This window comes from Macaca thibetana, chromosome 11 (genome assembly GCF_024542745.1).
Source record: "Macaca thibetana thibetana isolate TM-01 chromosome 11, ASM2454274v1, whole genome shotgun sequence".
Taxonomy (NCBI): domain Eukaryota; kingdom Metazoa; phylum Chordata; class Mammalia; order Primates; family Cercopithecidae; genus Macaca; species Macaca thibetana.
This window is the reverse complement of record NC_065588.1, coordinates 34,034,942-34,062,789: the sequence shown is the minus strand read 5'-3', so window position 1 is coordinate 34,062,789 and position 27,848 is coordinate 34,034,942. Positions and strand designations below refer to the sequence as shown.

Genomic DNA, 27,848 nt, shown 5'->3' with positions numbered 1-27,848 from the left:
TAAATACTCTTAGCTTCCTACAGACGTAGCCTAACAAAGAAACCCAACCCCGACAAGTTCAAGGTGATCAGCCAGTAATTTAACTGCTTTCTATTATTATGAGAATAAAAGGAAGATTATACAGACACCCAGGCTAGTTATGAGCACATAGCACAGGCATTTAAAAAGATATGGTTCTATTTTAAAATGACTAATAAAGCTTAGGATTAGGGATGTGGTAGACAGGGGAAAATGGCTAACAGGACAGTGTGAGGGAAATACAAAGCTTTTAACACTTGGTTTAGGATAAGAAAATGTGTTAAATAGATACAATGCATTTTAAAACATTATCAAACATGAATTTATTTACAAACAAAATAAAAACATGCTATTTGAACAAACTTTTTTATAAAGAATAAGTTGACAGAAAAGCAGTTTTACACAACATGAACTCACAAATGACTTTTAGAAGTCAAATAAACATTTCCATTTTAGGGAACAGTATCTAATAAAATATATAACTTAAAAGCATATGGAACACATATTCATACATTCTTAAAAATGAAATTGTTATTCCACCGAGAATTTGTCAAAAATCTAAAGTATGTCATGTTTAACCAACAATTTGCTTCTAAATAGGAGTCTCTTTTGAGAAGCTAAATATTAATTTTCAAACAACTATTTCTCCGTTTGGTAACTGGAATCATTCTTATTAAAACAAAGGTCTTTATGTCAATGTATATTAATATGGCTGAAGGCTCCAGCCCTGAGTTATTTTGTTTTTTACTTCCTTAAATTCGTATTTACAACATATATCAATTTGAGGGATGATGACAAAAACAGAAACAGAAGACAAAATGGTAGAGGAGAGTCTGTCTCCCTGTGGAAGAGGCAAAATTACTGTGGACTTCATTTTCCTGACCTATAAAACTAGGAAGTATAATCACATTATTTGTGACAATTTTTCTTTCTAAAATGCCATGAATTTGAAGGTAGACTTCATGCCTTTCTCCTTCATATCAATAGAGTTAAGAATATTGATTTTGGAGTCAGGCTGCCTGGTTATGAATCCCAGCTCAGAGAGTTATTTTGTAATCTTGGAAAAAATACTTCACCTCTCTCTACTAAGTTTCCCCATGTGTACACTACTGATCTCATAGAGTTGTTATGAGACTAGCATGGGTAAATCACTTTAAAACAGTGGCTCATACAATGTTACACGAGTTTTCAAATGAGACATCATCACTCATTGTTTGTGGGAAAAGATTCTGACTATGTCATATGAATGAAGTATGCCACATGAAAAGATCATATCATATGGGAAGATATATTAGGTTAAATCATCTAATATGTGATTACAAAACACAAAAGTGAGGGTTTTTTTTTTTTTTTACATTTACCTTAGCTTCATACAACTCAGGAAACATCTGAATAACATTATGATAAATAGATATAAATGATTATAAATCTTTGTGGTTAAATACAACAAAACACTATAAAAGAGTTTAATTCAGACAAATAAAAATTTAATTACATTTGGAAATGTAGCACAATATCTCCACCTAGTGGACACCACCTTAAAAATTTTTACAGATAGTGCGCAGCCTTTTTTTTTTTTTTTTTTTTTTTTTTAAATCACTGGGGGAAAGCTTTTCAAATAGAAGTACATTACTTTCACTAATGTAGAGGGATAAAAAATAGAAAATAAGTTAAATACTATATTACCAGTGCTCCAAAACATCATCGCTAAAATACCTTTTACTAAGTTGTATAACTCAAATGTTTTTCTAAAACAGGGTAATATAAATAGTAGTTTTGGTTTAGAAACTTAAAATATACCAAAGACAGCAGTAAGTCATCAGAAATACTTGACCATGACACAGCAATTAATTTTTAAAAATTAGCTGTAACAAAATTAAGAATTTAAAAATCACAGAGCTTTAAAGATGTCAGATATCTTCAAAAGACATTTTACCTACTTGCTATCTAACTCTCCTGAAGCATCTTTAATAAATAAAAATCTTATCTCCAATGAATGAGAATTTTACTTTTTTTCTGGGCTTGTTTTCCTAAAAACACTAAACAATTAGAAAAGGTATGCTTTTCATGATTTGCAATCTAATTGTTGACCTCTGATTTACAGTTCAGGCAATACAGAATTAAGTTCAATCTTTCAAATAATTATTCTTCAAGAGAGCTTATCAAGTGATAGAATCTCCACTTATCCAAATTAAACATCCCACATACTTTTAGCCATTTTTCTTACAACAAAATTATAAGGAGTTATCATGTTGTTCATGCTCTTTTGAACAGTTTGTAGCATTTTAAAAAATGACTATATCCAGCATAAAAATAAGCCATGAATGGTCTGGAAACTGCAGAGAGCAAACATGGATTATCACCTCTCTTTCCATATACTGCTTCGTTTAATTAAAAAAATTAGTTAAAAAAAACTTCTCATGGTGAGGCAGAATATGATGGTCAAAAACTCACAGGCTTGGGAGTCATACCAATCTATGTTCATTTAGTGACAGTGTGGACTTTGGGCAAATCACCTGACCTGCCTGCCCTTCAGTTTCTTGAGCAGTCAAATAGAAATCAGTATCTACCTCATAGAAATATAAACGTAGCATCAAATGAGACAATATTTGTAAGTCAGCTAGTATAATGACTAAAACATTACAGGTGTTCAATGATTGATGGCAACCATCGTTATTACTTTTCCTCCCTTTTTCATCTTGGATATGCCATATACACACATATATGGTTCACCTAAGCTGAATTAAGTTTCACTGTGAAAAACCAATACATTTAATATTTTTCTTGTTGGAAACTGGCACAGTGGCTCATGGTGAATTCTAGCACTTTGGGAGGCCAAGGTGGGAGGATCACTTGAGGCAGGTGTTCGAGACCAGCCCACACATCATAGTGACACCCTGTCTCGATTCTTAAATAAAAAAAAAGAAATTATATGTATATACACACATATACATTTGTATATATACATATGTATGTATTTTCTTTTCCTTGTTAGAAAAATACTGTATCTTCTTTTGGTCTGATGGTGATAGGCTGAGATAAAATTTAATTAACATTAAATTCATCAAAAATTTCTCTCTTAAAAAAGCACAATATACAGATATTATATTGTGACAAAATTTCTCACCCTAGAAATAATTTTTCAAATCTCAAATATTAAATATTAGTGTTGACTCATGGATATATGTTAAAAATATATCCTCAATCTCTATTTTCATTATAATTTTCTCAGTTACACAAGTTTTTATATATTGGAAACGTCAGTTGTCAACATTAAATACACAAAAATACCCTATATAAAAAATAATTAACAGCTATTCCTAGAGTGGTAGAATGTTGCCCAACTAAAAAAAACAAAGTATTTGTAATTAGTTGAAATGTCTTTTACCTTTAAATTCTTTAACCTGTTACTGGTTGAAGGTTACTGATTTTTCTTAAATAAAAAGCAAGTATTTTGAAATTATACCCTATTAAAGAAACTTTCCCTTTAAGGTCTTATAACCTCTTAATGGTTGAAAGTTATTTATTTTTCTTATTTTAAATAAACAGTAATTATGTTGAAATCATATCCTATCAAAGAAACAACATATTTACAAGTAAATACATATATAAGCATTAAACACTAGCAGGGGTCTCCAATCTTGTGGCTTCCCTGGGCCACACTGGAAGAACTGTCTTGGGCCACACATAAAATACACCAACACTAATGATAGCTGATGAGCTAAAATAAAAATGTAAAAAAAAAAAATCACATAAAATCTCATGTTTTAAGAAAGTTTACAAATTTGTGTTGGGGCCGCCTTCAAAAACATCCTGGGCTGCATGTGGCCTGTGGGTTGAACAAGCTTGCACTAAAGCAAATAAAAATTTTTAACACTGGGTCAGAAAATTAGGCAGAAAAATGTTTAGGATGACTCTTATTATGAAACACTATTTACTTCCTAAAATTAGCCATGGTTATATATGATATTTTTTCTATTCACTTCACTCTATACTAAAAACTTCACTCAGTATATATTTACTCAATATTTATCATATGACATATTATGAGTATATGGCAGGATGAATCCTTTTTAATATAAGGTTATATACATACCAATCAGACACTGACTAGAGTTAGGACAAATACTATTGTCATCTGAAATGAGGACTAAAGACTAAACCACTTGCCTTATTGATACCAGAGCCACAACCAAATATAAAAATCTTAACCCCCATGTTAAATGTTTTTTTCTACAAGCCCATTGGATCCTAAGTCATATTTAAATTTCCATTTAAAATTTTTCAAATTTATATCACAATTCTTACTTGTCTCACTTTTTAATGAAATTCCAATTACTTCAAAGATAATAAATGCTTGCTAATTAATAAACACAAAATGTATTTCTTCATATGAATAAATATTTTATTTAAAAGTGAGTCTAAAATAACAGTCCACTATTTAGGCGGTATAAATAAAAATGGTAGATCCCTTCCTCTCTCCTCTCTTCCAACAATTCTAAGGAAAATAATATCAAGCCAAGCGGCAATTAAGTTCAAACTAGAAATGCATTTCATTAAGCCATGTATTTATTATAAATAAATTACATTAGGCTATTTATAAAAGGTATTTTATGACTGGCTATGCACATTTCAGAAATAACTCTAAGAAGACAAAGAAAAGGCAACACAGCTAAAATAATTTATCTTGCCAAAATGAGATGCTATGTTTAAACTGAGAGATACTATCTTTCCAAACATTTACATACAGTCAGACGCAGTTCAAAAGATTTCTGACTATCCATTAATGGAAAACATAAACGTAACAAAATTCACAGCATACCTGAATCTTACTAATGCTACCTAAAGATAACATATCTCTAGAATTTCACAGACGATAGAATCAGTTCAAAATGACGTATTACTGAACCTATAATGATTTATGGACTAGATCTTTTTACGACACTTTTCAAAATAGACATACTCACAGATTTTCGTAATGGTTAACTGTAGGGCTCCACATACCCTTGAGCAGGGCAGTACTTTTTTTCATAATCACCTTATTTTAATCAATTCAGCTAAGTCTAATGTTTAAAAATTCATGAAAAAAAATCTACTCAATAACTCTTGAAAACACAAATATAACTAAGAATGTTTCTAAAAGCAAGGATCTAAACACTTAAGAATGGTCTTGTCAATTGTTTCAAGCGAATGACTTTGAGTTTGGTATCATTTCTTGAACAACTAAAGGCAAAATGGTCTGTTGTGCCAAGTTCTTATATAATCATTTTATCTGTTACCTGCTTTGGAAAATTCACCAGCAAATGGCCATCTTTGAACTGCCTAGAAAATTTAACCAAGACATTTATCTTAAATTCAAAAGTATTGATAAGCATTCTTATTTTAAAATAATAAATAGTTGAAAATAGCACCTTTTAATACATGGCAATCTTTTCTTAAAATGCCAAGTACTATATTTCATGTATTTTATAACAAATGTGGAAGATTAATTTGTTTCTCTCTGAATGTAGATTTTCAACAAAACATCTCTTAAAACAGCAGGGACTCAACACTTAAAAATGAACTAGAACATCAGGGCACAGTGGCTCACGCCTGTAATCCCAGCACTTTGGGAGGCTGAGGCGGGTGGATCACCTGAGGTCAGGAGTTTGAGACCAGCCTGGCCAACATGGTGAAACCCCGTCTCGACTAAAAATAGAAAAAATTAGCCAGGTGTGGTGGTGGGCTCCTGTAATCCCAGCTACTCGGGAGGCTGAGGCAGGAGAATCGTTTGAACCCGGGAAGCAGAGGTTTCAGTGAGCCAAGATCACGCCATTGCACTCCAGCCTGGGGGACAAGAGCGAGACTTCCCCTCAAAAAAAAAAAAAAAAAAAAAAAAAAAAAAAAAAAGATCTAGAACAGTGATCCCTTCAAAGAGCAGTCTTCTTTAATTATAGGGTAGAATATTTTCTTCAATTTTGCCAGACTAGATCAGAGTGGAAGCTTCTCCTCTCAGAAGTATTCCTATATACAAAATCCTTGCATTAATATTATCAGACAAAAGGTTATTTTCCCTAAATTACACATTCCTTTTCAATTTTGACTTCCTGGATTTAGTTCTCCATTATAGTAAATTAATGACAAAAGTATAATTTCTTTGAGTGTCCTCTCTCATCTAATTTTTAAAAAGTCTGGATTAAACACGTTTTTCTATAATCACTGTTATAACTAATGCCAATCTATTTTCTGGGTGCTAGAGTATAACCCAAAAATGGTCTGTATTTATCATTCAAATTATATTTGTAATTTTCACCTGCACACAATTTTATATTTGTAAATGTAGAATCATTACTTAAAACTCAGAGAAGCAAAATTTGACATTGAGGAGAAACTAATTTGTTCACTTATAGCTACTTTCATAGTTTAGAAACATAAAATTATGTTAAAAGATGAGTTCTATTCATAGTTCTAAGTTTACATGTCAAAGTTAACATGCCCAAATAATACTTTCCTGTAATGGAATGACAACCCAAAAAATACACTCAAAATAATAAACACAAAATTCAAAAAGTAACACAAAATAATCCTACCCCGGCAGTTGTTCCCTAATCTACAAAATAAGGTCAGACCAAATGATTTCTCAACTTTCTTTCAATGCTGACTTTTTTTTTTAAATAGATAATGGAATCAAACACTAGTCACCTTTAGCTGTATATTACCTCAGAAGTCACTTATTTTTTAACCTCTCAGTAAAGATACTGAGAGTTATTTAAAAGGTAAGATATTATCTCTTGATCCAACAATCCCACTTCTGGGCATTTATCCAGAAGATTTGAAATCCGTATGTCAAAGAGAAGTCTGCACTCCACGTTCATTGCAGACAAGTCACAATAACCAAGTTATTCAATCAACCTTAAGTGTTCATCAGTGAATGAATGGATAAAGAAAATATGGCATATATACACAATAAAATACTATTCAGCCTTTAAAAAGGTAGAAATTGTGTCATTTGCAACAATATGGATGAACCTGGAGGACATTATGGTAAGTGAAGTAAGCCAAGCACAGAAACACAAATACCACATGATTTCACTTATTTGTGTAATCTAAAACAACTAAACTCAAAGAAGTAGAGAGAAGAATGATGGGTACTAGAGGCCAGGGATGTGGAAATAGGGAGATTATAATCAAAAGATACAAAGCCTCAATTAGACAGAAGGAATATGTTTGACTTTTTAAAGATCTATTATACAACACGGTGAATACAGCTAATAATTAAGCACTGTACATTTCAATACTGTTGAGAGTAAATTTCAAATGTTTTCATCACATGTCAAATATTAGCTTTATTTACTCATCCCACATTATATTCAAAAATCATAACGCCACTTTGTGCCTCATAAGTGTATACAACCATAATATGATATATAACAAAAAAAAAAATTTAAAAAGGTAGTCTCCTAACAATCATTATGAGGATTATCCTAAAATGTCCTTTGGTAACTGTCATGGACTGAAAAGTATCCCAGGAAGAGACATGTCCACTCAGAACATGTGAATAAGAACTTACTTGGAACATGGGTCTTTGTAAACATAATTAAGGGGCTCCAGACACAATCATTGTAGATCAGGGTGGGCCCTACATTCAAAGACACTGTCCTCAAAAGGTAATGAAGAGAAAACAGAGGGAAAGGCTGTGTGAGCACAGAGGCAGACTGGAGTGAAGACTGCTGTCTGCAATACTTGGATAAGATTTGTCTATAAGCCAAAGAACTCCAAGAATTTCAGACAGCCACAAGATATTAGGAAACGGACATGGAACGGAGTCTTCCTTAGAGCCTCCATAAGGAACCAACTCTGCTGACACTTTGATTTTAGATTTCTGGCCTCCAGACTGTGAGGAAAATTGTTGTAAGCAATCAAGTTTGTGGTCGTTTGTTATGGCAGCCCTGGGAAGCTAATACAATATGTATTTCAGAAAGGAAATCCCTCTTTTAAAGGATTATAATCATCAAAATTTGTCTTTGGCCATCATACATTTCATATTAGGAATTAGTGAAAGAGCTTCATCATTTCTAGATTGTAAACAATAACCAACAATTTGATGCCTAGACAGACATATATGAGTCTCTACTTTATCATTTACTATTTATGCATTTCTATTTTGACTTAGAATTAAAATTATATTTACTGAAATGTTAAGCAACTTTTCAATCAAGAATATCACCTGACCATTTGTAAATATTTGCTAATACATTGTTATTAGGTTGGTGCAAAAGTAATTGTGATTTTTGCCACTGAAAGTAATGGCAAAACTACAATTACTTTTGTACTAACCTAATATTTCTCTCTGAAGAGAATAAATTAGTTCCAGTAATATGAAGCATACCCAGTTTTAATAAACTTGTACATACAAAACATTCCCAAGCTTCTTGAGGGGCCAACATTATGAGAGCAATATGAGATATCTGAAAACAATTTTCCCATTATTGAGGCTTTTGAAGCAGGTCTTAAGCTTTCTCAGTTCTTTGCCACTTGATTTCTTACATATGTTATATATATATATAATATATGTTATATATATATAAGTGTGTATATATATATACACACTAATGTAATTTGAGGACCACCACTGCTCCTAAAAGAAATTCCATGATTTCTACCTATTCAGTTGTTCTTTGTAGAAATGGTCTAATTATTAAGTCCATTTTTGCAGTTCAAAATATCACTGATATTACCACATAAACCTTTGAATGTCCTGACTGTTTGGCCACTGAAAAGTCTTGTTCAGAAAGAGGTAAAAAGTTATGAAATTAACAATTGCATAGCAACTCAGTTCACAAACGAGTCTGGATGTGGGAGGCAGAGGTATGTTAAGCCTATAAATGACATAAGGTAAAATGAAGTAACGAAATTCCAGCAGTTTCTGAGGAACTATAACAATGAACAAGCATATGAAAAACATTAAATTCCAAAAAACTGACTTTGATTTCAATGAGTCAGCTATACTCCAACCAGCAAATATATAGGCTGGAACTAACAAATATTTCACAATTTCGTATCTTTGAAAAACTCTTTTCCACACATAGAAAGTATAATGTCTATTGTCTGCTAGCAAGTATTTATGAGCATAAGTGAATTTCCAAACTAAAAACACAGAGACTAAGGTAACCACAAAAAACAGAATTCTACGTTTCCAAACTAAGGAAAGAAATGTCTTAATTTTGCCAGGAGACAGGAGATGAGGAAAGGAAAAGAAGAGAGTAAATGAAAAAAAGTAGAATAGTTGAGGAAAATGAAGACAGGCTTCATGACTACTCCGATCGCCAATAACAATTCCACCATTAACTACTACAAAAGCACAAAACAGAAATCCCAGAAGGATGTAGGGCCAAGTCAGACGGAAAAGCACACTCAAGTTTTTAAAGGACATGGAATAAGCCAAAAGAAACTGAAGAATTTTTCTGAATGTTACAAATGGTCCTTTAATAGGTGGAAGTCTGTCTTCCTTCTTTTGTAGCTCAGTTTTCCAAGCCTCAGTTAACTTTTGTGCAATGACATTTCCTGCACAGAAGACAGCCCAGATGATATTCGTTTGCCGAAACATGAAGCCACAAAATCCAAGGAAGGCTGAAGTTTTATGATTTCCATAAAGACACATCAAATACGCAAAAAGAGTAAAAAACATAGATCCTGCTTCTGTATAATAAAGGAAGTTAAAAAAATAAAGTGTTGGAAATACTGCTAGTGTTAATGTTGACAAGACTCTCTGGATACTTGAGGCAGCCTTGGAGGAAGAAAAAACACAGATAAAATTATTTTCATGATAAAAAATGCTATTTCTGTTTACCGAATGAAGAGATTTATTTAAAAACTACTCAACTACTCAAACCTTATTTAAATAAAATTAATATTAATCTTATCTCTGGCGTTGCAAAAGCACAATATACATTTATAAGAATACTTTCTGGTACTTTTTATTTATACCTATCAGTTTGGAGAACATGTGTGTGCCAAAGCTTCTGTAGCTTAACACATTTTGAATCAGGCAATGATTAATTAAGGAGTTACTGAGTGCAAGATACCGACTAAGTTCTATGGGGACTATGGAGATAAATAGGACACAGTGCTGGCTCCATTTCCCTGAGCTTATGTTTTAGTGCCTTCAATAAGGATTCACTTAGCCATAATCACCACTTTCCTTTAAGGAAATCCTTCATAACTCTACACAAGGTAGAATGTAAACATGCATATGGTATTTTTACTACTATACCCAGACTTACTTTTTCAAGATGAAATTTTCATGATGAAATAACAGGTATTTTTCTGAAAAGTGAGCCAGTCTAAAGTTCTATATCCTCTTTTGGCCTTTCTGACATGCTATTTCAGAATTTGAAAGTGTTCTTATGTTCTTGAATTGTATACTCTACTTAATCAAAATCACCAAATCAGATCATGCCATTTCCTTGACTAAAATTAAGGTCTCTCCATTACATGCTTAAGTTCAAAGTCCTCTTGGTGACATATAAAGGCATTCATGACCTTTTTCTCTAGTCTTACATCCCTCTACTTTCTAATCCTGTAATTCCAAGACCAATTCCCTGCACCTCATTGTTCAATGCCTTTCTTCCTTTGCTTATGCTGTTTGTCTCCTCAGGATTAATTCCCCACCCTACAGCCCTATCCGTTCATCAAGACTCAGCTCTGGTACCATCTTCTTTGTGTGGACTTACTGAATGCCACCTAGTCCCCTCCCTCCCAGAAAAGCAATAAGTGTTCCCCTGCTCCTTCTCTGTATCCTCATAGCATCTTATTTGTACCACTCTATCATAATTGGCACTACTAACATAATCTCTTATGGTTAAAAATAATCATTAGAGTTAATAATTACTGAGCCCTTACTATGTATCTGGCACTATTTGAAGCATCTTCCATTTATTAAGTTTCTTTGTTCCTTTATAACAGTTCTATAAGTTATTATTCTATTATTATTCTTATTTAATAGATGAAGATATGGAGCCACTAAGCGTTAACCTGCCCATGGTGGTAACAAAACTGCTAAGTGGCAGGGAGAGAATTCTAACCCAGGCAATCTACCTCCAGGGCCTGCACTGTTATCACATCAAAAGTCCTCAGGTAAAGTGTGTTTTCCCTAATGAATATATACATTTTACAAGAAAAAGACTGCCTCATTTATCTCTGTTGTCCCAGTGCCTAGCACATGGAATAAGCTTAGTAAGTACTTACTGAACTGGTTTGACTCACTTAACAAATATTTACTTTAGATTTTACAAATAAGCTATTCAAGCTTTTAAATGCAAATTTATTCTAAAATGGAGACGGAGGATTTATGTTTACCTTTACATAATATACAAAAATACAAAGTTACAAAGTGTTAAAGACATTTTTCACCAAATCTCATTAAACTAATTCATTGTAATTGTGGACCTGACTACACATAAACTTGTAATTAAGTATTTTGAAACATACCTTGTTTCTGGGTTGTACCTTGCGGAAAAGCAAATATAGTAAATAGAAGTTGCCAACACTGAAGAGAAGATTAACAAATCTGAGCATCCCAATGGAGCAGACAACATGTTCGGACCATCCAAAGATCCAAATGGCAGGTTTGACCACTCCAACTGACACCAGGTACAAGCCAGGTAATGTAGTAATCATGGGATCCCACTTTAAAATGAAAGGAAATGAAGTGAAAGCAAGAGGTAATATGAACAAGACAGACACAAACATGTCAAGCCCACGTCTCATCTCTAGCAACAATCAGAAATTTTGAGAAGTTATTCTGACAAGATTAAGTAAGTCCTTGGCAAAACAGGATTCGTTTTTCTTTTTTTTTTTTTTTTTTTTTTTTGAGACGGAGTCTTTTGCCCAGGCTGGAGTGCAGTGGCGCGATCACTGCAAGCTTTTCCCGCCATTCTCCTGCCTCAGCCCCTGAGTAGCTGGGACTACAGGCGCCCGCCACCGCGCCCGGCTAATTTTTTGTATTTTTAGTAGAGACGGGGTTTCACTGTGGTCTCGATCTCCTGACCTTGTGATCCGCCCGCCTCGGCCTCCCAAAGTGCTGGGATTACAGGCTTGAGCCACCGCGCCTTGCCCCCGGACCAGCTTAGTGATTGTTCAGATAGCAGCAACCAACAGAAAACAACAACTTAAAATCTATTTCTATTTTCCAAGAAATGTTCTTTAAAAAGTCTTTATTTTGGTAAATAAGCTGCAAATGCTCCAGTTTTTAAAAGCATGGAAACACTGGTTGGGACTCTAAGTTTAGGAAAACATTTGGTCCACAGGCTCCATGATGACAGCTAACATAAACGGAGACAGAAATTGTGCCAAACCCTCTGTATTAACGTTACAATATGCCTTATAGTAAAGATTACTGTCATTTTGCAGATAGGTAACCTGAATTTCTGAAACTCAGAACATCTCCAAGATCACAAAAGTAGTAAATCACAGCACCATGATTTAAGATCAGATCTTTCTCTAAAACAGACTTTATATTTCTAGCCAGTACCCTATATTGTGTCACCAGAAAAGCAGGCGATGTTTATTTTGATATTTATATGTACATACTTGCACAGTCAAATATATATTCAAAAATGATGTGACGGGACTGGTTGCCAGTTTATCCAGTTAACAGATAGTTCACTAAAAATACTCAGGGAAGGAATTTCTGATTATAAATGGTCACTTTTTGGTAGCTGAAGATCCCTCCAGTCCATACTATCCCACCCCTAAAATGCATAGTGAGGTGCTTGACAGGTGAGCTAAAGGTAAGTTTTCTGGTATTTCCAAGGAGCACCGCAATACCTTTACTCCCGAGACAAGGAAAGACAAAGTGGGATAGACATCGTCAGCTGCCAACAGGAGCGCTCAGTTCCCCATTAAGTATTCTCCCAGATCATTCCTTCCTGGGAGACAGATCAACTGTTTATTCATTCATTTAATAAATATTTCACAGATCTCAGAGACAGGAACAAAATTCTATACCCAGTTTCTTTCATGTTCTGGGGCTAGTGGGGTGGAACGGGACAAGTTAAGTCTAAGGATGGGAGAAGGAGCTGGGGACGCTGGGACCTCTCAGGCCTCTCCTGGGGTGGGGACAGGTTGGAGACCCCACCTGGGAAAGGGAGAAATGGCCCTCACAGTAGCGTTGCGCCTGAGGCAGGTGGAAGATCTCATCCATGTAGGGCTCTCGCAGCGCCCGGCTGAAGGCGGAGAAGAGGAGGCAAGACACTAAAAAGGTACAGCTCAAGGCAGCCGAGAAATAGTAACCCTCTAGCTGCGCCATTCCCGCTCCCACAGCCGCTGCCGAAGAACCCACTCCTGGAAACTTCTGAGCCCGGAAACCCGAGCTGGAAACTTGGGCTCGAAATGGGCGCGCTAGACGTGACTAGCCAGACGGGGCCACATACCGGAAGGCAAAGGATGCTGGGAAAGCGCGGATCCGGAAAGATCGGGTCGCTGTTTCCCGGAGTGACGGGTTTAGGTAACGGACCGGATGATTACCCTGTCAATCACATTGCCCGGGCGCACAGAGTGTTAAAACTTCCGGAAAGGGCGGGTCTCGGAATTTGCCTAAGAGGGGGGTGCGTGACTTGCTGCTTTGGAAAAAAAAAAAAAAAAAAAAAAAAAAAAAAAAGCCGATTCTCAGCTTGGATCTTTTTTCCTGCTCATTTCCATCACTTACCAGAAGGTGGCGACGTTTCCCCACGTCTCCAATTCCAAGCCCTAAAATTTACACATTTTTCCCCCGTTACTTCTGTTCTTTTTATTAAACCCTCAATTCCACGACTTTTCATTCCATCAACTTTGGAGTGTAGGAAGGGGGCGTTGGTTGTGATAGCAAAGACTGAGACTTTCAGATGAAAACTTGAAGAACCAGAGACCCGTCAATGCCGAATGAACTTAAGTGAGAGGAGTGTTTGTTCGTTTGTTTGTTTAGGTTAAAAGAGAACTCTTTCAAAATGTGGATGCCCTCACAGGATTTAGTTAAACTGACATTCCTAAGGCACTCTCATAGCCATATCTCAGTACCCTGTGGGATTTGGGGAAAAAAAAAAAATATATATATATATATATATATATATATATTTAGAATTTGGGGATATTTTAGAATTCTCTGTGCCTGTAATATCTGTAAGGCAGTGTTCTGTTTTTCCTACTAAATCATAAGCGTGAACATCTTAGTGGGATTATATATCCTTTACGTTTGTAGTCCCCCAATAGCTTTCACACAGTAGGCACTTCAATTTGTGGACTTTTATAGGCTATATAGACATCATCAAATTCCTGTATTCTGGGATTAAGTGTTGGGAACAGGAGATGAGGTAAATAATTTGAAGAATGCCAAAGATAAATTATGTGTTGTAATTTTGTCTTGAGCATGGTTGGCCATGTTTTGCAGAAAAACTGTCTCTCAGGTAACCTCAGTCACGTTGCCTTTGGCAGGAATATATCAGAATTGAGTCAGGATTTAAGGTTGCTAACCTCAGAGTTCTCAATTGAGCTCTTTTTCTGGGTCAAAACTAATTCAGTCTTTCTGAACTTAAGAAAGTTTCTTAAATTAAGCTGACTGCCTTTCCATTCTGTCTCTGCCTGTTTCCTCAATGATAAGAGGAGGTAGTGGTGAATGAGGGCTAGGATGGGAACATTTACATTACTGGAATAAAATCATGTCAGGATCCTACTCTGATGTGATGCTTAGCTTTGTTTTAACCATTATCTCCCATTGTATTATTGAGTCCATGCTGTACTTACTGTTGAAGTCACTTGTAACACATCTCCAGATGATTCGGTCTTCAAGAGGTTGATGTGATCTACAAGTAATTAGCCCCTGACCTGTTGACCTGCTAAATCGTGTTATATATATACTCTGCAGCTTACTGACCCACCCTAGAAAAGTGGGTAGTTTTTAAAGGGAGTATAACAAGACTAGACATTTATGCTATCCATTTTTCTTCATAACAATTGCCACCAATAGTTTATGTTAAACATTTGACTCCTATACATGCTGCACACATCCCTTTATATAAAACGGAAAGTTTCAAGGAAATATGGGGTTTTAGAATTGCTAGGAATCTTTGTTAATAATCTACTTGAATTCATTTTGTAAAAGAAGCTGTTTTTTTAAAAAATGAAGGATTTACTTAAAATTACATAAAAAATTAGTGTCAGAATCAAGTGTAGGAATTAGAACATCAGACCAAGAGTAATACAATAACTTCATAGCCTTATAGTTTAAAATAATCTACAATGCATACAGTACTGAATGTTTCACTGGTCGCAATAACTTTACATTTACGTTGCACTCTCCTCTGTTTCCATACATCAAGTTGAAATATGAGTTTCATCTTTTAAAAAAAAGTTGATCTTACAGACTAATTACATGAAAATTTGCTGGGGGATCATTGTGAAAAACTAGATTCTAGAGTGCCATCTCAAATCACTGAATAATAATCTTCATATTTGGAAACCATTGATGTAAAACATATTACCTAAGAATGCTAAGAAGCTCCATGGGCCCAGTAGAGTTCTTCGTAGCGTACTTCACTCATTTGTTAGTGAATTACTTTTACTATCTGCAAATCAATGAAGTTGTTGTCGCTTTTCTACTCTTAGATTATCACATCTTTGATAATTTTGAAATGCTTTCCAAAGCTCTGCTCCTAAATCAAGACCTATTAAAATAGCTACCTCTGCGGTTTTAATGAAATAGATTACATTTTATTAGACTTATCATTTAAAACTAGCTCAGCATTAATTTCAACTTATATTTTCCATTCAGAATTCCAAATCCCATTTTCTGTAGATATTTATTTTGTGAAAAAGAGTCATTAGGATGAGCAATCCCATTATCATTGAACATCAACTATTTATTTGTGCTACTTGAATTATGATAAGTTATGGCAGAAAAATGGGCAATTTCTGTTGGGGTTCTAAGGATAGGTGGTTTTAGCAAGAAATAAATCTTTTTTGGTTTATAAGCCATTAAGATTTTGACTTTATTTCTCCTGTATAACCTAACTTACTTTGATCAATTAAGACATTCTTAATTTGATGAACTCACATAACATTGCATATACTTAACTGTTTGAAACAGACGTATCTGAACAGTGAATTTCCCCAAAGACCGTAACTGTAATAACTTTGAAGTATTAGTCCACAAAACATGCTGCCTCTTATTGCACCCCTTTTCACTTGTTGCTGAATGAAAACATTGGCCACTTGCTAATCATAGTGATGGTTTACTCATTTCTAGGTGACAATTCGTTTGTTTTAGCTACAGCAGAGTACTGCACCCTGGGCCAAAATCACAGATGATAACCTCTAAAATGCAACTCTACCCTTGAGGTCAATCTTAACATTTCAATCTAAAATCTAAATTTTTAAAATTAATGAATCAATTAAAAAACACACACAGTTTAGTACAAAAGCATTAGCAAGTATTTTAGCTCTACTGAAAATGTCTTGAAGACATTGTGTAAGGGGCTGGTTAAACGTAAGTAACACACACACACACAGAGACTCTTCTAAAAGACAATAATATTTATTTGGAATTGAGCATTAGAGTAAGAATACAATGAACATAGGGAGGTAAAAGAAGACAAGGGATTTTAAAAGAAAAATGAAGAGGGTTACAAGACAATTATCTTTGGTTATAAGGACTGGTAACAAGGGCGGCACCAGTTGGAGGTTTCACAGGCAGTTGCTGGGCAAATGTCCTCGCAGAAGTAATTTTTTGTGAGATTGTGGCAGCCTTTGTGCAAAGTTGTGATTTGTGCAGTCTTTTGTTGTAGTTCTTGTTATCAGGGATACATGAATATAAACCCTCCCTTTCTGATCTTCCTTAGCTCCATTTTTCAGGGTTTTTATGCAAGTGGCCCCATTTTGATTCTGATAGCTTTCATAGAACAAATCTTTCTGATTTGTGAAAGACTTTCCAGTTTTACCCTTGAAAGCCTCAGGCCAGGTAAATTCTGTAGTCTCAGACAAAGAGAGATGGTTGGTGATATGGTTTGGCTGTGCCCCAACCCAAAATCTCACCTTGAATTATAATCCCCATAATCTCCATGATCCCCACGTATCAACGGAGAGACCAGATGGAGGTAATTGAATCCTTGGGGCAGTTTCCCCCATGCTGTTCTCATGATAGTCAGTGAGTTCTTATCTGATGATATTACAAGTGTTTAATAGTTCCTCCTGCATTCATTCTCCTTCATGCCATCTTGTAAAGAAGGTGCCTTGCTTCTCTTCACCTTCAGCCATGATTGTAAGTTTCCTAGGCCTCCCCAGCCATGCTGAACTGTGAGTCAGTTAAACCTCTTTCCTTTATTAATTACCTAGTCTCCAGCAGTTCTTTATAGCAGTGTGGAAGAAGACTAATACACTTGGTCATTTAGAAAGATATACCATACAACCCAAAGCAAAATTTCCTAAATATTTTTTATAACAGTAGTTCTTAAAGTGTGGCCCCTGTACCACAGCATTAGCATCACCTGGGAACCTGTTAGAAGTGCACATAATTAAGTCTTGCCTTAGACCTACTGAAAAAAAAATTCTGATAGCAGAGGGAGCCAAGTAATACGTGTTTTAACATTTATTTTGTAATCAGTTATGATTCCCTTAGATTCCCAGGTGGACCTGATGGACATGAAAGTTTGAGAATACTGCTGTCCTCTACATTTCCCTTGCTTTTCTGATCACTCATGCTGCTTTGTCCCCTGGCTTCTCCGATTCTTCATCTCCAGGCTTCACCCTACCAAGAAACAAAGTTCATTGCCAATGAACATATGTTCCTCCACAGCAGCTGAAGAGGAGCTTAAATACTTACAATTTAATGATTTTTAGTTACATATATTTATATTCAGATGGATGTCTTCTCTTTCAAAAAACTGTGTGAAGGGGAACTGTGCTTTTTGCTAAAATAAGTAGCTGAAACACCATAGTCCTACAGCCATTACTGCCAGTTTGGTAAGAAACATTCCAGGGAAAGAAACTTCATGAATTCCTTTTCCTTTAAACTACATAAAATTTAAGAGAATCATAAATTGATTATTAAATGAATTGGGCTACAATACCAATGAAATTACAGTACTATTAAATCAACCAAAGTAAAAAGTTAGAAGACATTGAATTAATTTTACTTCTTAAATAATTTTACAGTTTGACACAGTACTATGATCTTACTAATTTTAAAATTTCATACATTAGAGTGAGATTTATGATACAATTGTTTTTACTGAAAAGAGAGTGTATGTGAAATATCAAGGAGGGTTTCTGGTTAATTCCCTTTTGGCTTTAGAAGCAGAGTAAAACAAGTGGGCATCCTTAGGCTGGGCATTAGGTACCCTGCACTGGCGAAACGTTTGGCTACATTCAAAATACTACTCTTTCAATATGTGCATGATCTCAATTTAGTGAGAATGGAGATCATCTGACTTTTCATTAATTAAATTTAAATACAAAAACCCTCATAGAGATTTTCTTTTCACCAGACAAAGCAGAAACATTGAATCGGTAGTTTCTGATGTCCTGTGGTTCCTGTTCTTTCTAAATTTACTTTCGTTTTTGCTTCGTTTTGGGTTGGTTTTCTGAATGAGGAAACAAACTATATTAAATGATTTACATTTATTTACTATAATAAAATGAAACATTACACTGTTTTTTACTGCCTCCAAATGTTAGTTTCCATAACTGCCAAATTTCAATGACTGCAAAAATGTGTGAGAAAGGTCTCTGCATTTAAAAGTGTGCTTTTTATAAAAACCTGTTTCCACTAGAGGGTGCTGACAACTTCAACAGAATCAGGACCAATTTGTTACTTTTGCTACCAGTTAGGTTTTAGTTTGTTTACTGATTCCAGTTGTGTTTTAGTTTATATTTACTGATTGTAGTCATGCTTACTGATCAGCACTCAAATATCTGCCCAATGAGACTGCCACTCAAGATGGCTATGTTTGTAATTTTTTAAAGTTCATTATTTACAATATTAATAATTCATTACTGCTATTTTTGACGAAATGTCTTACAATAGTCATGTCATCATGCAAAAAAATATAGGGAGCAGGTGAGAAAACAGACTTTGATGGAGACACAGGCACACATGGGGTGATTGGCTGCCTCTGTGGAATGAACAACACACTGCACAGTTTTCTGGGCCCTTCAGTCGTGTGAAGAAAAAGTCTTAGTTCTCTGAGGAAGGTGACATCCTTCCACCCCAGGAAGCAGCCAAAGATCCTGGAGGACAGAGAGAAGTAAAAATCTTTTGCCCTCAATGGAGTAGCAGGAAGGTCTTCAGGCCTCCATCCCTCAGTAATTCAAAGCAGAGGTATGGTGCTCCTAGTGGAGAGGCAGTGAACATTCCCTGGCTCTAAAACTGTCCCACATGCAAGGCACAGTTTGACTACTATAGTGGGGAAGAACTGGAACAATTTGAAAGCCCTCCATTCCCCCACTCAGGTAGGGCCTCAAGCAGGATGTATCTACCACTGAAGATGGGCCAGGAGCACTGAACCTACCTACTCACCTCCCGCTATGAAGCTGGCTGGCACTGAGTGACAAGAAGTCAACTGCTGTGTTGGGGAATGGGACAAAGCATGGGGAGAAAATCCCTCTGAGGTGCAGACTTGCAAAGAGTGTTGAAAGTTGAGGATGGAGCAGGAATACTGAGAGGTAGACTTTTGTCATTCAGGGCTCAGCACTTAACACAAGATAAAAACAGATCTCCACTTGAATTTGAAGTCTGTGTGTATATGTGTGTGTGTGTGTGTCTTGATTATATTACCTAAGCACACATTTTGTACAGTATATACTTAGGATTGTAATGAGTGTCTCATAAATCTGTGCATTTTCTAGTTTAAATATTAACAATAGGTCTTCCAAAGTGATTGTACCAATTTATACTTCAAGCAGTATATGAGCATTTTTCTTCTTTCTTATCTTTGTCAGCACCTAGTATTGTTAGTTTTTTATGTTACCCATTCTGGTGCATATGTTATGGCATCTCATTGTAGTTTTAATTCATATTTAATGACTAATGGAGATAAGCATGTCTTCATATGCTTATTGGTCATTTGAATATTCTCATTTATAAAGTTTTTATTCAAATCAATTGTCCAGTTTTCTGTCAAGTTGTTTGTGTTTTATTTTTTGATTTATAGAAGTTATTATATTCTTGATATAAGCATTTTGTTGTTTGGATGTTTCGAAAATGTCTTCTCTTACTACTCTCTGTGACTTTTTTTTGTTTTTTAAAAACGACTAAACTTAGCCATTCAGATTCATCAGCCCTTTCCTTTATGTTCTACTTATGAAGTTTCTATACTTCATAGAACTTTTCTGAAGTCAGGAAAATACTATCCTATAGTATTTTATATAATTTCTATTGCTTGCTTTTCATGTGTAGATCTATAATTCACTGCCATGAGATTCTAGTGTATTGGGTGAAGTATGGTCTAGTTATTTTTTTCATAAACAATCATCTTAGCAATATCTATTAAAGACCAATTTATGGCCGGGTGCGGTGGCTCACACCTGTAATCCCAGCACTTTGAGTGGCCGAGGTGAGCAGATCATGAGGTTGGGAGATCGAGACCATCCTGGCTAACACGGTGAAACCCTGTCTCTACTAAAAATACAAAAAATTAGCTGGGCGTGGTGGCAGGCGCCTGTAGTCCCAGCTACTTGGGAGGTTGAAGCAGGAGAATGGCAAACCTGGGAGGTGGAGCTTGCAGTGAGCCGAGATTGCACCACTGCACTCCAGCCTGGGCTACAGAACAAAACTCCATCTCAAAAAAAATTAAAAAAATCGATTTATCATATTTTGGAGGGGCGGGAGCAAGATGGCCGATAGGAACAGCTCCAGTCTCCAACTCCCAGCGCGAGCGACACAGAAGACCGGTGATTTCTGCATTTTCAACTGAGGTACTGGGTTCATCTCACTGGGGAGTGCCGGACGATCGGTGCTGGTCAGCTGCTGCAGCCCGACCAGCAAGAGCTGAAGCAGGGCGAGGCATTGCCTCACCTGGGAAGCGCAAGGGGGAAGGGAATCCCTTTTCCTAGCCAGGGGAACTGAGACACACAACACCTGGAAAATCGGGTAACTCCTACCCCAATACTGCGCTTTAAGCAAACAGGCACACCAGGAGATCATATCCCACACCTGGCCGGGAGGGTCCCACACCCACGGAGCCTCCCTCATTGCTAGCACAGCAGTCTGTGATCTACCGGCAAGGCAGCAGCGAGGCTGGGGGAGGGGCGCCCGCCATTGCTGAGGCTAAGTAGGTAAACAAAGCTGCTGGGAAGCTCGAACTGGGTGGAGCTCACAGCAGCTCAAGGAAACCTGCCTGTCTCTGTAGACTCCACCTCTGGGGACAGGGCAATAACAAACGCAGCCGAAACCTCTGCAGACGCAAACGACTCTGTCTGACAGCTTTGAAGAGAGCAGTGGATCTCCCAACACGGAGGTTGAGATCTGAGAAGGGACAGACTCCCTGCTCAAGTGGGTCCCTGACCCCTGAGTAGCCTAACTGGGAGACATCCCCCACTAGGGGCAGTCTGACACCCCACACCTCACAGGGTGGAGTACACCCCTGAGAGGAAGCTTCCAAAGCAAGAATCAGACAGGTACACTCGCTGTTCAGAAATATTCTATCTTCTGCAGCCTCTGCTGCTGATACCCAGGCAAACAGGGTCTGGAGTGGACCTCAAGCAATCTCCAACAGACCTACAGCTGAGGGTCCTGACTGTTAGAAGGAAAACTATCAAACAGGAAGGACACCTACACCAAAACCCCATCAGTACATCACCATCATCAAAGACCAGAGGCAGATAAAACCACAAAGATGGGGAAAAAGCAGAGCAGAAAAGCTGGAAATTCAAAAAATAAGAGCGCATCTCCCCCGGCAAAGGAGCGCAGCTCATCGCCAGCAAGGGATCAAAGCTGGACAGAGAATGACTTTGACGAGATGAGAGAAGAAGGCTTCAGTCCATTAAATTTCTCAGAGCTAAAGGAGGAATTACGTACGCAGCGCAAAGAAACTAAAAATCTTGAAAAAAAAGTGGAAGAATTGATGGCTAGAGTAATTAATGCAGAGAAGGTCATAAACGAAATGAAAGAGATGAAAACAATGACACGAGAAATACGTGACAAATGCACAAGCTTCAGTAACCGACTCGATCAACTGGAAGAAAGAGTATCTGCGATTGAGGATCAAAGGAATGAAATGAAGCGAGAAGAGAAACCAAAAGAAAAAAGAAGAAAAAGAAATGAACAAAGCCTGCAAGAAGTATGGGATTATGTAAAAAGACCAAATCTACGTCTGATTGGGGTGCCTGAAAGTGAGGGGGAAAATGGAACCAAGTTGGAAAACATTCTTCAGGATATCATCCAGGAGAACTTCCCCAACCTAGTAGGGCAGGCCAACATTCAAATCCAGGAAATACAGAGAACGCCACAAAGATGCTCCTCGAGAAGAGCAACTCCAAGACACATAATTGCCAGATTCACCAAAGTTGAAATGAAGGAAAAAATCTTAAGGGCAGCCAGAGAGAAAGGTCGGGTTACCCACAAAGGGAAGCCCATCAGACTAACAGCAGATCTCTCGGCAGAAAGTCTCCAAGCCAGAAGAGAGTGGGGGCCAATATTCAACATTCTTAAAGAAAAGAATTTTAAACCCAGAATTTCATATCCAGCCAAACTAGGTTTCATAAGTGAAGGAGAAATAAAATCCTTTACAGATAAGCAAATGCTTAGAGATTTTGTCACCACTAGGCCTGCCTTACAAGAGACCCTGAAGGAAGCACTAAACATGGAAAGGAACAACCGGTACCAGCCATTGCAAAAACATGCCAAAATGTAAAGACCATCGAGGCTAGGAAGAAACTGCATCAACTAATGAGCAAAATAACCAGTTAATATCATAATGGCAGGATCAAGTTCACACATAACAATCTTAACCTTAAATGTAAATGGACTAAATGCTCCAATTAAAAGACACAGACTGGCAAACTGGATAAAGAGACAAGACCCATCAGTCTACTGTATTCAGGAGACCCATCTCACACGCAGAGACATATATAGGCTCAAAATAAAGGGATGGAGGAAGATTTACCAAGCAAATGGAGAAGAAAAAAAAGCGGGGGTTGCAATACTAGTCTCTGATAAAACAGACATTAAACCATCAAAGATCAAAAGAGACAAAGAAGGCCATTACATAATGGTAAAGGGATCAATTCAACAGGAAGAGCTAACTATCCTAAATATATATGGACCCAATACAGGAGCACCCAGATTCATAAAGCAAGTCCTTAGAGACTTACAAAGAGACTTAGACTCTCATACAATAATAATGGGAGACTTCAACACTCCACTGTCAACATTAGACAGATCAACGAGACAGAAAGTTAACAAGGATATCCAGGAATAGAACTCATCTCTGCAGCAAGCAGACCTAATAGACATCTATAGAACTCTCCACCCCAAATCAACAGAATATAAATTCTTCTCAGCACCACATCATACTTACTCCAAAATCGACCACGTAATTGGAAGTAAAGCACACCTCAGCAAATGTACAAGAACAGAAATTATAACAAACTGTCTCTCAGACCACAGTGCAAACAAACTAGAACTCAGGACTAAGAAAACTCAATCAAAACCCCTCGACTACATGGAAACTGAACAACCTGCTCCTGAGTGACTACTGGGTACATAACAAAATGAAGGCAGAAATAAAGATGTTCTTTGAAACCAATTAGAACAAAGATACAACATACCAGAATCTCTGGGACACATTTAAAGCAGTGTGTAGAGGGAAATTTATAGCACTAAATGCCCACAAGAGAAAGCAGGAAAGATCTAAAATTGACACTCTAACATCGCAATTAAAAGAACTAGAGAAGCAAGAGCAAACACATTCAAAAGCTAGCAGAAGGCTAGAAATAACTAAGATCAGAGCAGAACTGAAGGAGATAGAGACACAAAAAACTCTCCAAAAAATCAATGAATCCAGGAATTGGTTTTTTGAAAAGATCAACAAAATTGACAGACCACTAGCAAGACTAATAAAGAAAAAAGAGAGAAGAATCAAATCGATGCAATTAAAAATAATAAAGGGGATATCACCACCGACCCCACAGAAATACAAACTACCATCAGAGAATACTATAAACACCTCTACGCAAATAAACTGGAAAATCTAGAAGAAATGGATAATTTCCTGGACACTTACACTCTTCCAAGACTAAACCAGGAAGAAGTTGAATCCCTGAATAGACCAATAGCAGGCTCTGAAATTGAGGCAATAATTAATAGCCTACCAACGAAAAAAAGTCCAGGACCAGATGGATTCACAGCTGAATTCTACCAGAGGTACAAGGAGGAGTTGGTACCATTCCTTCTGAAACTATTCCAATCAATAGAAAAAGAGGGAATCCTCCCTAACTCATTTTATGAGGCCAACATCATCCTGATACCAAAGCCTGGCAGAGACACAACAAAAAAAGAGAATTTTAGACCAATATCCCTGATGAACATCGATGCAAAAATACTCAATAAAATACTGGCAAACCGGATTCAGCAACACATCAAAAAGCTTATCCACCATGATCAAGTGGGCTTCATCCCTGGGATGCAAGGCTGGTTCAACATTCGCAAATCAATAAACATAATCCAGCATATAAACAGAACCAAAGACAAGAACCACATGATTATCTCAATAGATGCAGGAAAGGCTTTTGACAAAATTCAACAGCCCTTCATGCTAAAAATGCTCAATAAATTCGGTATTCAAGGAACGTACCTCAAAATAATAAGAGCTATTTATTACAAACCAACAGCCAATATCATACTGAATGGGCAAAAACTGGAAAAATTCCCTTTGAAAACTGGCACAAGACAGGGATGCCCTCTCTCACCACTCCTATTCAACATAGTGTTGGAAGTTCTGGCTAGGGCAATCAGGCAAGAGAAAGAAATAAAGGGTATTCAGTTAGGAAAAGAAGAAGTCAAACTGTCCCTGTTTGCAGATGACATGATTGTATATTTAGAAAACCCCATTGTCTCAGCCCAAAATCTCCTTAAGCTGATAAGCAACTTCAGCAAAGTCTCAGGATACAAAATTAATGTGCAAAAATCACAAGCATTCTTATACACCAGTAACAGACAAACAGAGAGCCAAATCAGGAATGAACTTCCATTCACAATTGCTTCAAAGAGAATAAAATACCTAGGAATCCAACTTACAAGGGATGTAAAGGACCTCTTCAAGGAGAACTACAAACCACTGCTCAGTGAAATCAAAGAGGAAACAAACAAATGGAAGAACATACCATGCTCATGGATAGGAAGAATCAATATCGTGAAAATGACCATACTGCCCAAGGTAATTTATAGATTCAATGCCATCCCCATCAAGCTACCAATGTGTTTCTTCACAGAATTGGAAAAAACTGCTTTAAAGTTCATATGGAACCAAAAAAGAGCCCGCATCTCCAAGACAATCCTAATTCAAAAGAACAAAGCTGGAAGCATCACGCTACCTGACTTCAAACTATACTACAAGGCTATGGTAACCAAACCAGCATGGTACTGGTTCCAAAACAGAGATATAGACCAATGGAACAGAACAGAGTCCTCAGAAATAATACCACACATCTACAGCCATCTGATCTTTGACAAACCTGAGAGAAACAAGAAATGGGGAAAGGATTCCCTATTTAATAAATGGTGCTGGGAAAATTGGCTAGCCATAAATAGAAAGCTGAAACTGGATCCTTTCCTTACTCCTTATACGAAAATTAATTCAAGATGGATTAGAGACTTAAATGTTAGACCTAATACCATAAAAATCCTAGAGGAAAACCTAGGTAGTACCATTCAGGACATAGGCATGGGCGAAGACTTCATGTCTAAAACACCAAAAGCAACGGCAGCAAAAGCCAAAATTGACAAATGGGATCTCATTAAACTAAAGAGCTTCTGCACAGCAAAAGAAACTACCATCAGAGTGAGCAGGCAACCTACAGAATGGGAGAAAATTTTTGCAATCTACTCATCTGACAAAGGGCTAATATCCAGAACCTACAAAGAACTCAAACAAATTTACAAGAAAAAAAAACAAACAACCCCATCAAAAAGTGGGCAAAGGATATGAATAGACATTTCTCAAAAGAAGACATTCATACAGCCAACAGACACATGAAAAAATGCTCATCATCACTGGCCATCAGAGAAATGCAAATCAAAACCACAATGAGATACCATCCCACACCAGTTAGAATGGCGATCATTAAAAAGTCAGGAAACAACAGGTGCTGGAGAGGATGTAGAGAAATAGGAACACTTTTACTGTTGGTGGGATTGTAAACTAGTTCAACCATTATGGAAAACAGTATGGCGATTCCTCAAGGATCTAGAACTAGATGTACCATATGACCCAGCCATCCCATTATTGGGTATATACCCAAAGGATTATAAATTATGCTGCTATAAAGACACATGCACACGTATGTTTATTGCAGCACTATTCACAATAGCAAAGACTTGGAATCAACCCAAATGTCCATCAGTGACAGATTGGATTAAGAAAATGTGGCACATATACACCATGGAATACTATGCAGCCATCAAAAAGGATGAGTTTGTGCCCTTTGTGGGGACATGGATGCAGCTGGAAACCATCATTCTTAGCAAACTATCACAAGAACAGAAAACCAAACACCGCATGTTCTCACTCATAGGTGGGAACTGAACAATGAGATAACTTGGACTCAGGAAGGGGAACATCACACACAGGGGCCTATCATGGGGAGGGGGGAGGGGGGAGTGGGGGGATTGCATTGGGAGTTATACCTGATGTAAATGACGAGTTGATGGGTGCAGCACACCAACATGGCACAAGTATACATATGTAACAAACCTGTACGTTATGCACATGTACCTACAACTTAAAGTATAATAATAATAAATAAATTTAAAAAAAATCGATTTATCATCACTGCTCTAAAGTGCCACTTACAGCAAATCAAGAAATCAAGAGTTAATATTTGTATGAGTCTGTCCTAAACCTTCTATTTCTTTGCTATATTTGCCTGTCATAGTTATGATATTGAACTGTTTTACTGAATATTTAAAATAGAGCATGAAAACTGGTAAAGCATGTCTTTTCACTATTTTCTTCTTCTTTAAGTGTATCCTGGATATTCTTGGCCTATTGCATATCCATTTATATTTTATTAATTCCCACAAAAATGCTAGTTGCTACGTTAGTACTGTAGTGAATCCATAGAAGAATTTGGAAGGAGAATTGAAATTTTTACCATAAAATGTATTACAGTTCCTCTTTGTGTTTTGGCTATTGATTATTTGTCAGTCATCTTTTCTTAGTTCAGAATATCAGTCAGGGTCTTGTATTTAAATGATCAGTATACATTTTTTAAAAGTCTGATACACTGGGAGGACATGGCAGAATATTGTATATGAGTGGGGATGCAATTACATTATATCCTCGTACTTCATACTATGAAGTCATTTGAATCCAAAACTGTGAAACCCCTGAAAGACAACCTAGGCAGTAAAATCCTGGACATGGGAATGGACAAAGACTCCATGACAAGGACACCAAAAGCAATTGCAACTAAAGCAAAAATTGACAAGTGGAATCAAATTAAACTTAAGAGCTTCTTCACAGCCAAAGAAACTATCAAGAGATTAAACACACAGCCTACAGAATGTGAGAAAATATTTACAAACTATGCATCTGACAAAGGTCTACTATTCAACATCTGTGAGGAACTTAAACAAATTTACAAGACAAAAACAACCCCATTAA

The 27,848-nt window shown here is 36.6% G+C and overlaps 1 protein-coding gene across 2 annotated transcripts; it reads right to left on the bottom strand.

Annotated features, from left to right (window-relative positions):
- Nucleotides 1–325: 325 nt before the first annotated feature.
- LOC126931714 (dol-P-Glc:Glc(2)Man(9)GlcNAc(2)-PP-Dol alpha-1,2-glucosyltransferase) lies at nt 326–13,486 on the bottom strand. 2 transcript variants are annotated; one of them, XM_050750084.1, is made up of 3 exons: nt 13,431–13,486; nt 11,488–11,685; nt 326–9,784 (listed from the first exon to the last, which is right to left on the bottom strand). In XM_050750084.1, exons 2-3 carry the CDS (start codon nt 11,674–11,676, stop codon nt 8,732–8,734), a joined length of 1,242 nt encoding a protein of 413 aa, XP_050606041.1. In that variant the 5' UTR covers nt 11,677–11,685; nt 13,431–13,486; the 3' UTR covers nt 326–8,731. The 2 variants fall into 2 exon arrangements, with proteins under 2 accessions (XP_050606041.1, XP_050606040.1); XM_050750083.1 differs by having other exon boundaries at nt 13,136–13,445.
- Nucleotides 13,487–27,848: the final 14,362 nt, after the last annotated feature.